This window comes from Puma concolor, chromosome B1, assembly GCF_028749965.1.
Source record: "Puma concolor isolate L17-30 chromosome B1, mPumCon1.1.hap2, whole genome shotgun sequence".
In the NCBI taxonomy this organism is placed as follows: domain Eukaryota; kingdom Metazoa; phylum Chordata; class Mammalia; order Carnivora; family Felidae; genus Puma; species Puma concolor.
Genome location: NC_141670.1, coordinates 77,970,922 through 77,984,846, shown reverse-complemented (window position 1 = coordinate 77,984,846; position 13,925 = coordinate 77,970,922). Strand labels below are relative to the sequence as shown.

The 13,925-nt window shown below is 36.5% G+C and overlaps 1 protein-coding gene across 5 annotated transcripts in view; it reads left to right on the top strand.

Moving 5' to 3' along the window:
• LRBA (LPS responsive beige-like anchor protein) overlaps window positions 1-13,925 on the top strand; it is a 577,381-nt gene that overhangs the window by 67,945 nt on the left and 495,511 nt on the right. For all 5 annotated transcript variants that reach the window (XM_086704123.1, XM_086704122.1, XM_086704121.1 and 2 more), the window contains exon 9: window positions 1,684-1,748. In XM_086704123.1, the coding sequence (XP_086560249.1) occupies window positions 1,684-1,748 (65 nt within the window). The remainder of the gene's footprint in view (window positions 1-1,683; window positions 1,749-13,925) is intronic.

Sequence of the window (13,925 nt, the reverse complement as noted above, 5' to 3'; positions counted from 1 at the left end):
CAGTGTCAGAATCAGTGTGAGAATATAGATCTCATGGCTTCTTGTTCATGGCTCTTAACAGCACATTGCTTCATCTTCTCTCCTAGATCTAGTCAATTACTACTGCTAGATTTCTTTTTTTAAATTTTTTTTAAACGTTTATTTATTTTTGAGACAGAGACAGAGCATGAACGGGGGAGGGTCAGAGAGAGAGGGAGACACAGAATCTGAAACAGGCTCCAGGCTCTGAGTGGTCAGCACAGAGCCTGACGCGGGGCTTGAACTCAACGGACCGCGAGATCATGACCTGAGCCGAAGTCGGATGCTCAACCGACTGAGCCACCCAGGCGCCCCAACTACTGCTAGATTTCTAAGTAACTTTATATCTACTTTTCATTCTACCATATATGTTCTGTTAGTATGTCCTTACTGACACTATTCATGAAATAGAACCTTAAAACAAAAATTGTGGTATACAACCATTTCAGTCCTAGGAACCACCTTGGGTTTTTCAAAACATAACAGGAAGCAATATAAAATTAGTGATAAAAAGGAGAAAGTAGAAGAGAAAGGATGAGCACCCCCCCACCCTGGCCACCCACCAAAAAAATAGGAATTTGGAGTGACACAGAATAGTCATTAGAGGTGAAAATACATGGACTTTAGAACTCTTAAATGGTATTACATTCAGAACATATGAATATATTTGGTAGTAATGGTAAGTAGCCAAATATTGTCTTTTGTTTTGAGTTTATAAAACAAAAAAAGATCACTTGAGGTATATTATGTAGGTAGAATGTAAAGGGCTCCTTTTTTTTAAGGACCATAAAGATGATATATTTCTGGTTCTTTAAAAATAGATATACATATACATACACATACGCACATACATACATATCTTGGCATTTCTTGACTCTGCCAGCTTTTCACATACACATACAGACATGGGCACGTACATAAACGTTTTTCAAATCTAGCTACTTTTCAATTGTTGTAGGCCCAGTCTTATTGGATTAATATTTATTTTACATATGGTTGGAGATGAAGATTAAAAAATACTCATTTGTATATACTCTCCTGATTTATTTCCTTCCTAGGCTTTTCAAGGATAATTATTCATAAAGAATATAATAGATTTATACTATCTTTTGCTAACTCATAGCCTAGTGAACTGTAGTTTTCCAGCTCAGAAGTAATCTAGCCAAATTCACTGATCTTTTTTGTCCCTTTCTCAGTCATTAATCATCAATTTTTGTGATTGGGTGTGTGCTGTTTATTAGTATACCACACTATTTAATTTTGTCTCTCATTTGGGGTGATGCATCTCTTAAAGACACAAAACCTCTCTCTTTGGTCTGTGCTACCTTCCTTTCCAATTCATAACTGTTTCAGTTGATTTAGTAGTATATAATGATGTAAAACAAAAAGGTCAAGATAAATATAGTTAGGCTTTTTTGGTTTATATAGAATCAAATTGTTGCTAACTTGTTTAGCTTAATTGTGAATATCAACTATTCATGTGTTCACAGGGCTGCATTGGGTCGGCAGCACATTTAACCAAACTTTTCCTTTTAAGGGCTAAGGTATGAAATTGATATGGGTGATGTTTTTTATAATTGTTGTTTTAAAAAATTAATCTACTGAGTATTATTTGTTCAGCTCTTTTCTGCCTTTTTTCTTGTTTGTTTTGTTTTTATTTTTTAGGAGTGGCAGAATTCTATCCAGAAGAATGCAGGCCTTGCTTTTATTGAACTTGTCAATGAAGGAAGGTAATCTCTTTTATATCCATTTATATTTTACCTTAAAATCTTACTCTGTTTTTGCCATTGAAACTTATATTTTTAGGGACTGTATTGTTTTTGTGGTCAGTAATAAAGTGGAGCTTAATTATTACAAATATGTCAATATTTAATTATTTTATGGTTTTCTTCATGGTTACATGCTTTATGATGAAAATCTGGTGTTTATTTTTCAAATGGTAAGGCTGAATTTGGCAAAAGTAAACTAGTGATTTTATTAGCAGAATTAAGGAAAACAGACACCTACTTTGACTTCCTATTAATGTAATTATATTTGTGGAGCCCAATAATCAGACTTAGATGTCTATGTTATCTTTCTTATGTCATGGCCCGGTCATAAAGGAGAGGGAGAACAAGTTTTGTTCTGTGTTGCAATGTGATGAAAAAGTAGAGAGAGGGAGAAAGTAATGTTTCCTTTTAAAGAGCAGAGATAGATGAGTTCAAGGAAAATAAATTTACTAGTAAGACAGAAAAGTGAAGTAAGTACAGAGATTAAAAGAAAGTTACAAGGGAGAAAATGGATTGAAGAGAGTGAGAGAATTAAAAGCTAAAAGTAAATTGAGGAAATGATGAGTGGACTACATTGTGTCTGTTTTTGTGGGAGTGGATTTTGGTTTAATAGGACTAAACACCCAGGGAATGGATTAAAAGGTGTGTTTAGCTGCCATTTGAATTTGTATTCTGAGCAAAATTATTTTTTAGGAATGTTTCTTTACAGTGTTCTGGCTAGTGTTGAGAGACTGATGCTATCACTTGGGGAAGTATTTGAACTAGTAACCAGGAACCAGTGTCTGCCTTGTTAACATTACAGAAGAGGGAGAATAGGGTCTTAATAACTTCATTTGACATTAAATACTCCTAAAATTATTTTACTCGGCAAATAATTATAGATGCTCATATACTAGTATTGGCAACTAATAAATAAGCCTGCAATTCAATGCCTTTTGCTAAATTCTGTTGTAGAAGTATTTAAATACATGTTAAAAGAAAGATTTGACAGTTACTAAGGAAGAATTAGGTAAAACTTCCCCAGGGATCATGATTCTTGAAAGGCATTTTTTTAATTTTATTCTTTATTTCTCTTCCACTTTTATTGAGAAATAATTGACATACATCACCATATAAGTTTAAGATATACAGGAGGATGGTTTGATTTACATATTCTGTAAAATGATTATCACAATAGGTTCAGCTGACAATTTGTTATCATATAGATACAATGTAAATAAAAGAATGAAGAAAAGAAAAGGAAAAAACAATTCTCCTCATGATGAGAACTCTTAGGATTTACTCTCTTAACGACTTTCTTGTATATCATACAGCAGTGTTAGCTATCATCATCATGTTGTATATTTACGTCCTTAGTAGTTATTTATCTTGTGACTGGAAGTTTTCACCTTTTGACCCCCTTCCTTCAACTCCCTCTCTTTCTTCTGCCTCTGGTAACTATATTTCTGATATCTTTTTCTGTGAATTTGGGTTTTGTGTTTTTTGGGTTCTTCATATAAGTGAGATTATGCAGTATTTGTCTTTGTCTGACTTCACTTAGTGTAATGCCTTCAACTTTCATCTATGTTGTTGCAAATGGTAGGATTTTATCTTTTTTTTTGAGAGAGAGTGCACAAGCAGGGGAGAGGGGCAGAGGGAGAGAGAGAGAATCTCAAGCAGGCTCCATGCTCAGTGTGGAGTCCGATGCAGGATTTGATCCCACAACCCAGGAATCATTACCTGAGCTGAAATCAAGAATTGGATGCTCAACCGACTGAGTGACCCAGACATCCCAGGATTTCCTTATTTTTAATGGGTGAATAGTATTCCATATTCTCTCTCTCCTCTCCTCTCCTCTCCTCTCCTCTCCTCTCCTCTCCTCTCCTCTCCTCTCCTCTCCTCTCCTCTCCCTCTCCCTCTCCCTCTCTCTCTTCTCTCCTCTCTTTTCTTCTCTCTCTCTCTCTCCTCTCTCTCTCTTTCACTTCTTCTTTGTTCATTCATCAGTGGACACTTTAGTTTGTTTCTGTGTCTTGGTTATTGTAAATAATGCTGCTATGAATGTGGATGTGCAGATAATCTTTTTGAGTTAGTGTTTTCATTTCCTTTGGATGTATTCCTGGAAGTGGAATGTTAGATCATATGGTAGTCCTATTTTTAATTGTTTGATGAACCTTATACTGTTTTCCATAGTCTCTCTACCAGTTTGCAGTCCCCCAATGAATACACAAGTGTTACCTTTTTTCTACATCCGTAGCAAGATTTGTTATCTTTCGTCTTTTTGATGATGACCCCTCTAATGATAGTTCATTGTTGTTTTACTTCACATTTTCCTTCTGACTAGTGATGTTGACCATCTTTTCATGTATTTGATCTTTTTTATATCTACTTTGGGAAAATGTCTGTGTACGTTCTTTACCCATTTTTAAATTGCATTGTGTGTGTGTGTATGGGTATGTGTGTTTTGAGTCGTATAGGTTCTTTATATATTTTGGATATTAAACCCTTACCAGATATGTTTGTTTGAAAATATTCCATTCTACAGGTTGTCATTTCATTGATAGTTTCTTTTGCTGAATGGAAGCTTTTTAGATTGATGTAGTCATACTTGTTTATTTTTTATTTTGTTGCTTGTGCTTGAGGTGTCCTATCCAAAAAAATGTCCTTTCCAAAGACTGTGTCCAGGAGTTTTTTCCCTAAGTTTTCTTCTAGAGTTTTATGGTGTCAGGTCTTAAACATTTTAATCTTTAATCCATTTGAGTTAATTTTTGTGAGTGGCATAAGATAGGGTTTCAGTTTCATTCTTATGTGAATATCCAGTGATCCCAGCACCATTTACTGAAGAGACTTGTCTTTTCTCCACTGAGTATTCTTGGCACCCTTGTAAAATATTAGTTGACCGTAAAATGCTTTGGTTTATTTCTCAGCTTTTGATTTTGTTTTATTGGTTTGCTTGCTTTCATGCTAGTACCATACTGTTTTGATTACTATAGTTTTATAGTAAACTATAAATCAGGAAGTGTGGTAAATTCTGCTTTGATGTTCTTTCTCAGAATTTCTTTGGCTATTGAGAATCATTTGTTATTCCATATAAAGTTTAAATGTGCTTTTTTACTTTTATAAAAGATGCCACTGAATTTTGATAGGGATAGCATTGATCTATAGCTGGATTTTGGTAGTAATGACGTAACAGTATTAATTTTTTCAGCCCATGAATGCAAGATACCTTCCTGTCAAATGTGTTTTCTTTGATTTCTGTTACCAGTGTTTTATGGTTTTCAGAGTGGAGATCTTTCCTCTTGTTGATTAAATTATTTACTAGGCATTTTATTGTTTTTGATGCTATTGTAAGTTGGATCAATTTCTTTATTTCTTTCCCAGAAAACTCTTTGTTAGTGTATTGAAATGCTACTGGTTTTATATGTCACTTTTGTATGTTGCAGCTCTACTAAATACATTAAATCTAATATTTTTTGAGTGTGTAGGATTTTCTATATATAAACCATGTTATCCGCAAATAGAGACAATTTTACTTTTTCATTTTTAATTGATACTTTTATTTTTTTCTTGCCTGATTGCTCTAGCTAGAATTTTTAGGCATTTAAAACATTTTTTTAAAAGTTTATTTGTTTTTGAGAGAGAGAGAGAGAGAGAGAGAGCATTAGCAGGAGAGGGACAGAGAAAGGAGGAGACACAGAATCGGAAGCAGGCTTCAGGCTCTGGCCTGTCAGAATAGAAACTGACTCAAGGCTCAAGCCCACAAGCAGTGAGATCATGACCTGAGCTGAAGTCGAACACTTAACCGACTAAGCCATCCAGGCACCCCTAGAATTTTCAGTTTTTTAAAAGCTTTTATTATTTTTAATGAATTTTTAATGTTATATATATATATATATATATATATATATATATATATTTTTTTTTTTTTTTTTTTTTTTTTTTTTAAGTAAGCTCTGTGCCCAATGTGGAGCTTGAACTCATGACCCCAAGATCAAGAGGCAGCCAGGCACCCCTAGAGTTTTCCTTTCCTATGTTTAATAGGAGCAGCTTTGTCTTGTTCCAAGTCTTTTTTTTTAAATTTTTTTTTTTTTTTTCAACGTTTTTATTTATTTATGGGACAGACAGAGACAGAGCATGAACGGGGGAGGGGCAGAGAGAGAGGGAGACACAGAATCGGAAACAGGCTCCAGGCTCCGAGCCATCAGCCCAGAGCCTGACGCGGGGCTCGAACTCGCGGACCGCGAGATCGTGACCTGGCTGAAGTCGGACGCTTAACCGACTGCGCCACCCAGGCGCCCCTGTCTTGTTCCAAGTCTTAAAGGAAAAGCTTTCATTCTTCACCATTGTGTCTGATGTTAACTCTGGGTTTGTGATATATAAGGGCTTTGTTAAGTTGAGATATCTTCCTTCTGTGTCTAATTAGTTAAGAATTTTTAATCACAAATGGATGTTGAATTTTGTCAGATGCCTTTTATACATCTATTGAGATTATAATATTATTTTTTCTTTCATTCTGTTAATGTGATATGTTACATTGATTGATTTTCATATGTTGACCCATCATTGCATCCTGGGATAAATCCTACTTGATCATCGTGAGTGGTTCTTTTAATGTGCTGCTGGATTCAGTTTGCTTTTATTTTATTGAGAACTCTTGCATCTGTATTCATCAGGGATATTTTGTTATAATTTTTTAGTATTATCTTTTCCTAGTTTTGGTATGAGGATTTGCTGGTGCTGTAAAATGAATTTGGGAGTATTCTCTCCTCTTGATTGTTTGGGAAAAGTTTGAAAGTACTGGAGTTACTTCTTCTTTAAATGTATGGTAAAATTCACCTGTGAAAGCCATATGGTCTTAGGCTTTTCATTATTGGGAGATATTTGATTATTGATTCAATCTCCTTACTAGTAATTGCTTCAATCGTATTTATTTCTTCTTGATTCATTCTTTATAAGTTGTATGTTTCTACAAATTTTTCCATTTCTTCTGGGTTGTCTCATTTGTTGGCATTTTGATCTCATATATTTCTGTGGTATCATTTGCACTGTCCCCCTTTTTCATTTACATTTAGTTTTTTTGATCTGTGTTCATCTTTTTTACCTTGGTTAGTCTAGCTAAGTGTTTGCCAATCTTGTTTTATCTTTTCAAAGAACCGACTCTTAGTTTGGTTAATCTCTCTAGTTTTTTTTCTATTTATTTCCACTCCAATTTTTATTTCCTTTCTTCTGTCAACCTTGTACTTGATGTGTTCTTGTTTTAGTTCTTTAAGGTGTTGAGTTAGGTTGTTTGAGATCTTTCTTAGGAATTTGTTGTTAGGAACTTCCCTCTTGGAACTTCTTTTGCTGTATCTCCTAAGTTCTGATGTGTTTTGTTTCCATTTCATTTGTCTCAAACGTTTAAATTTCCCCTATAATTTCTTCTTTGATTCATTGGTTGTTCATAAAAGTGAAGTTTTATTTTCATGTGTTTTTGAATTTTCCAGTTTCCCTCTTGTTACCGAGTTCTAGTTTTATTCTCTTGTGGTGAGAAAAGATATTTGGTATAATTTCAGTCTTCTTGGACAGGCTAAACCATTTCCTTGTCCAATATGTGGTCTCTCTTTGAAGATATTCCTAATGTGCTTGAGAAGAATGTGTATCCTGCGGTTGTCAGAATGTTCTGAATGTGTCTTTTAGGTCCATTTGGACTATAGTGTTCCGATTGGCTGTTTCCTTAATGATTCTTTGTTTAGATAATTCATCTGTTGAGAGTGGGGTATTAATCTCCCCAGCTATTATTGTATTACTCTTTATTTCTCCTTTTTATCTGCGTTTTTGCTTTATATATTTAGGTGCTATGATATTGGGCACATAGATATTTATAATTTAAGTCTTTTTGATGGATTGACTCCTTTATCATTATATAATGACCACTTTTGTCCCTTTTACCAATTTTTTAAAAATTCTGTTGTGTCTAATATAACCACCCTGTTTTTATTTATTTTTTGATTTCTATTTTATTAAAGGGATTGCTTTTATCCCTTTACACTCTCTGTATGTCTTTTATGCCATGTCTTTTTTAATTAAAAAAACTTTTTTAATCTTTATTCATTTTTGAGAGATGGAGAGAGACAGAGCATAAGTGGGAGAGAGAGAGGAAACACAGAATCTGAATCTCTAGGCTCTGAGCTGTCAGCACAGAGCCCGATGTGGGGCTTGAACCCATGAACTGGGAGATCATGATCTGAGCTGAAGTCAGACACTGAACTGACTGAGCCACCCAGGTGCCCCCTTGTTATGTCTTTTGATTAAATCTAATTAATTACATTTAAATCTAATTAAATCTGTTTATGTTTAGAGCACTTACTACTAGGTAAGGTCTTACCATTTTACCAATGCCATTTTGTTATTTGTTTTGTTGCTGTTTGTTTTTATTTTTTGTTTTTGTTTGTTTGTTTTTGGTGGTTTGGTAGATCTATTGTTCCTTGTTTCTTACCCTACTCTCTTTTTTCCTCTGTTGATGTCTTTGGTATCTGTATGCTTTGATTTTTCTTATATGTTATTTTATGTAACTGCTGTAGGTTTTTTGCTTTGTGGTTACCGTGAGGCTTATATAAAATATCTTTTTTTTTTCAATATATGAAATTTATTGTCAAATTGGTTTCCATACAACACCTAGTGCTCATCCCAAAAGGTGCCCTCCTCAATACCCATCACCCACCCTACCCTCCCTTCCACCCCCCATCAACCCTCAGTTTGTTCTCAGTTTTTTTTTTCTTTTTTCAACGTTTTTATTTATTTTTGGGACAGAGAGAGACAGAGCATGAACGGGGGAGGGGCAGAGAGAGAGGGAGACACAGAATCGGAAACAGGCTCCAGGCTCCGAGCCATCAGCCCAGAGCCTGACGCGGGGCTCGGACTCATGGACTGCGAGATCGTGACCTGGCTGAAGTCGGACGCTTAACCGACTGCGCCACCCAGGCGCCCCTGCTTCACAGTTTTTTAGATTCTATATTGTTTATTTCTGCTCTGATCTTTATTATCTCTTCTTCTGCTGGGTTTAGGCTGTCCTTTCTGTGCTGCTTCTATTTCCTTTAGGTGTGCTGTTAGATTTTTGTCTTTGGAATTTTTCTTGTTTCTTGAGATAGGCCTGGATTGCAATGTATTTTCCTCTCAGGACTGCCTTCGCTGCATCCCAAAGCGTTTGGATTGTTGTATTTTCATTTTCGTTTGTTTCCATATATTTTTAAATTTCTTCTCTAATTGCCTGCTTGACCCACTCATTCTTTAGTAGGGTGTTCTTTAACCTCCATGCTTTTGGAGGTTTTCCAGACTTTTTCCTGTGGTTGATTTCAAGCTTCATAGCATTGTGGTCTGAAAGTATGCATGGTATGATTTCAATTCTTGTATACTTATGAAGGGCTGTTTTGTGACCCAGTATGTGATCTATCTTGGAGAATGTTCCATGTGCACTCGAGAAGAAAGTATATTCTGTTGCTTTGGGATGCAGAGTTCTAAATATAGCTGTCAAGTCCATCTGATCCAGTGTATGATTCAGGACCCTTGTTTCTTTATTGACCGTGTGTCTAGATGATCTATCCATTGCTGTAAGTGGAGTATTAAAGTCCCCTGCAATTACCACATTCTTATCAATAAGGTTGCTTATGTTTATGAGTAATTGTTTTATATATTTGGGGCCTCCCGTATTCGGCCCATAGACATTTATAATTGTTAGCTCTTCCTGATAGATAGACCCTGTAATTCTTATATAATGCCCTTCTTCATCTCTTGTTACAGCCTTTAATATAAAGTCTAGTTTGTCTGATATAAGTATGGCTACTCCAGCTTTCTTTTGACTTCCAGTGGCATGATAAATAGTTCTCCATCCCCTCACTCTCAATCTGAAGGTGTCCTCAGGTCTAAAATGAGTCTCTTGTAGACAGCAAATAGATGGGTCTTGTTTTTTTATCCATTCTGATACCCTATGTCTTTTGTTTCGCGCATTTATTCCATTTACATTCAGTGTTATTATAGAAAGATATGGGTTTACCGTCATTGTGATGTCTGTATGTTTTATGCTTGTAGCGATGTCTCTGGTACTTTGTCTCACAAGAGCCCCCTTAGAATCTTTGTAGGGCTGGTTTAGTGGTGACGAATTCCTTCAGTTTTTGTTTGTTTGAGAAGATCTTTATCTCTCTTTCTATTCTAAATGACAGACTTGCTGGATAAAGGATTCTTGGCTGCATATTGTTTCTGTTCATCACATTGAAGATCTCCTGCCATTCCTTTCTGGCCTGCCAAGTTTCAGAAGAGAGATCTGTCACGAGTCTTATAGGTCTCCCTTTGTATGTTACGGTCTGTTTATCCCTAGCTGCTTTCAGAATTTTCTCTTTATCCTTGTATTTTGCCAGTTTCACTATGATATGTTGTGCAGAAGATCGATTCAAGTTATGTCTGAAGGGAGTTCTCTGTGCCTCTTGGATTTCAGTGCCTTTTTCCTTCCCCAGTTCAGGGAAGTTCTCAGTATTTCTTCAAGTATACCTTCAGCACCTTTCCCTCTCTCTTCCTCCTCTGGAATACGAATTATGCATATATTATTTCTCTTTAGTACATCACTTAGTTCTCTAATTTTCCCCTCATACTCCTGGATTTTTTTATCTCTTTTTTTCTCAGCTTCCTCTTTTTCCATAATTTTATCTTCTAGTTCACCTATTCTCTCCTCTGCCTCTTCAATACAAGCCGTGGTCGTTTCCATTTTATTTTGCAGCTCGTTTATAGCGTTTTTTAGCTCCTGACTATTCCTTAGTCCCTTGATCTATGTTAGCAATAGATTCTCTGGTGTCCTCTATACTGTTGTCAAGCCCAGTGATTAATTTTATGACTCTTATTCTAAATTCACTTTCTGTTATATTGTTTAAATCCTTTTTGATTAGTTCGTTAGCTGTTGTTATTTCCTGGAGATTCTTTTGAGGGGAATTCTTCCGTTTGGTCATTTTGGATAGTCCCTGGAGTGGTGTGGACCTGCAGGGCACTTCCCCTGTGCTGTCTTGAATAACTTTCTTTGGTGGGTGGGGCCGCAGTCAGATCTGATGTCTGCCCCCTGCCCACCGCTGGGGCCACAGTCAGACTGGTGTGTACCTTCTCTTCCCCTCTCTTAAGGGCAGGATTCACTGTGGGGTGGCGTGGCCCGTCTGGGCTACTTGCACACTGCCAGGCTTGTGGTGCTGTGGATCTGGCTTATTAGATGGGGTGGATAGGCAAGGTGCATGGTGTGGGAGAGGCAGGCTTAGCTGGATTATCCTTCCGTGATCTGCTTCAGGAGGGGCCCTGTGGCAGCGGGAGGGAGTCAGACCCGCTGCCTGGAAGGGTGGCTCCGCAGAAGCACAGCTTTGGGTGTTTGCGCACTGCAAGCAAGTTCCCAGGCAGGAACTGGTTCCCTTTGGGATTTTGGCTGGGGGATGGGCGAGGGAGATGGCGCTGGTGAGCGCCTTTGTTCCTCACCAAACTGAGCTCTGTCATCCTGCCCCGGGGCTCAGCAACTCTCCCTCCCTTTGTCCTCCAGCCTTTCAGCTTTCGAGCAGAGCTGTTAAGGTATGACCTCCCAGATGCTAAGTCCCGCTTGCTGTCAGAACACACTCCATCTGGCCCCTCAGCTTTTGCAAGCCAGACTCGGGGCTCTGCTTGGCCGGTGGGCCGCCCCTCCGCCCCGGCTCCCTCCTGCCAGTCTGTGGAGCGCGCTCCGCCTCTCCTGCCTTCCTACCCTCTTCCGTGGGCCTCTCATCTGCGCTTGGCTCCGGAGACTCCGTTCTGCTAGTCTTCTGGCGGTTTTCTGGGTTATTTAGGCAGGTGTAGGTGGAATCTAAGTGATCAGCAGGACGCGGTGAGCCCAGCGTCCTCCTACGCCGCCATCTTTCCCGAAATCTATTTTATTTATTTCTGTTGGTGTTTTTATTATTTCTCCCAAAGAACCACAGTTTTTTAAATTGATATTTTTCCTCTTTTCTCTATTTCTATTTCATTTATTTCTGTTGGTGTTTTGTTATTTCCATCCTTTGTTGCTTAGGTTTTGTTTACTCTTTTTTTTCTAGTTTTTTAAGGTGGAAGCTTATTGATTTGATACATTCCTCCTTTTCCATTATGGGTGTTTGCAGCTGTACATTTCTAACACAGCATATTTTTAGCTTTATTCCATACATTTTCAGATGCTTTTGTAAATTTTCTTTGAGCTCAAAATACTTTTTGTGTTTCTAATTTGACTCATTGGTTATTTTGTGTTAATATCCAAGTATTTGGGGTTTCCTAATTCTCTTTCCATTTTGATTTCTAATTTAGTTCCATTGTGATTTGAGAATTCCTTTTACTGATTTAAGTTCTTTTAAATTTATTGAGACTCTTTTTATTGCCTAGCTCATGGTCTTTCTGGAGAATGTCCCACAGATACTGGAAAATAATATATATTCTTTTAAAAAAATTTTTTTTTAATGTTTATTTATTTTTGAGACAGAGAGAGAGACAGAGCATGAACGGGGGAGGGGCAGAGAGAGAGGGAGACACAGAATCAGAAGCAGGCTCCAGGCTCCGAGCCATCAGCCCCGAGCCCGACGCGGGGCTCGAACTCACAGAAAGCGAGACCGTGACCTAAGCTGAAGTCGGATGCTCAACCGACTGAGCCACCCAGGCGCCCCATATATATTCTATTATTGCATGGAATGTTCTGTAAATACCACTTAGGTTAAGTTGGTTGATGGTATCTTTCAAACCTCAGGTCTTCAAACAAACCTGTCTTACTCACTTTCTGGTTCTAGTAATTATTAAGATTTTAAAGTACTGAAATCTCCAACTACAGTTTCTTCTAGTTCTGTCAATTTTTACTTCATGTACTTCAGGTCTCTGTTGTTATGTTCCTATGTATTTGTTATATTTTCCTCTTAATTGACTTTTTTCATTATGATACATCATTCTTTATTTTTAGTAATATTTCCTGACTTCAGGTCTGTTTTTAAATGATATTAGTACATCTACTCTATTTTTTTTATGATTACTCTTTGCGTCATACCTTTTTATGCTTTTACTTTCAATCTGTTTGAATTGTCTGTTTTGTAGGCAACATAGTGTTATGTCATGCTCTTTTATCTTACTCCCTACTTGTGTTTAGTGATTTCATATTTGATTTAATTATTAAAGTGTTTGGATTTGCACTAGTCATTTGCTATACGTTACGTGTATATATATATACATATATATGTATATATAATGTCTTTTTTTATGTGTAATTCTTATTTTTTGTTGTATTTAAAATTTTTTCTTATTGGTAGGTCTAAGGATTACTTGATGTGTTTAGCACAACCTTTTTCCAATTCATAGTAACTTAGTTTCAGTAAAGTATGGAAAATTTGCCCTAATAGAATTCTCTTTCTAGCCCCATTATTTATGGTTGTATTGTCATATATATTATTATATACCTTACAAACCCTGACATATGTGGGTATTTCACATACCATACAGATCACCTCTCTAAAGTGTATAATTTGGATCGTGTTTAGTATATTCGGATTTATGCAACCATCACCATAATCTAACTTTAGACCATTTTCATCACCCCCAAAAGAAAATTTGTTCACATTATCAGTCACCCTCTATTTTTCCCTTCCCCTAGTCCTAGGCAATCACTTTTGTTTTATAGGTTTTCTTGTTTTGAACATGGCATAAAAATGCAATCATACAATGTATATGGTCTTTTGTGGCCAGTGTCTTTCACTTTACATATTTGCAAGATTCTTCTGTTACAGCATGAGTCAGAACTGAATTCCTTTTTTATTGCTGAATAATATTTTATGGATATATCACACTTCATTGATCTATTGAATTGACATTTTGGATGTTCCCACTTTTTTTGCAGTTGTGAATAATAATGCCATAAGTATTTATAAGTGTTTATGTGGACTTAAATATTTACTTCTTTTGTGTATATACCTAATAGTAGAATTGTTGGGTCATATGCTAAGTCTATACTTAATTTTTTGCAAAACTACTAAACTTTTTTTGCCAAAGTATTTTCATTTTTGAAAGATAGTTTTGCTGCATATGAACTTCTTGTTTGATTTTTTAAAGTACTTTGAATATGTTACATGGCTTCCAGGTTTTCTGATTTGAAGTCAGCCTTTAATTCTATTGTTGTTCTCT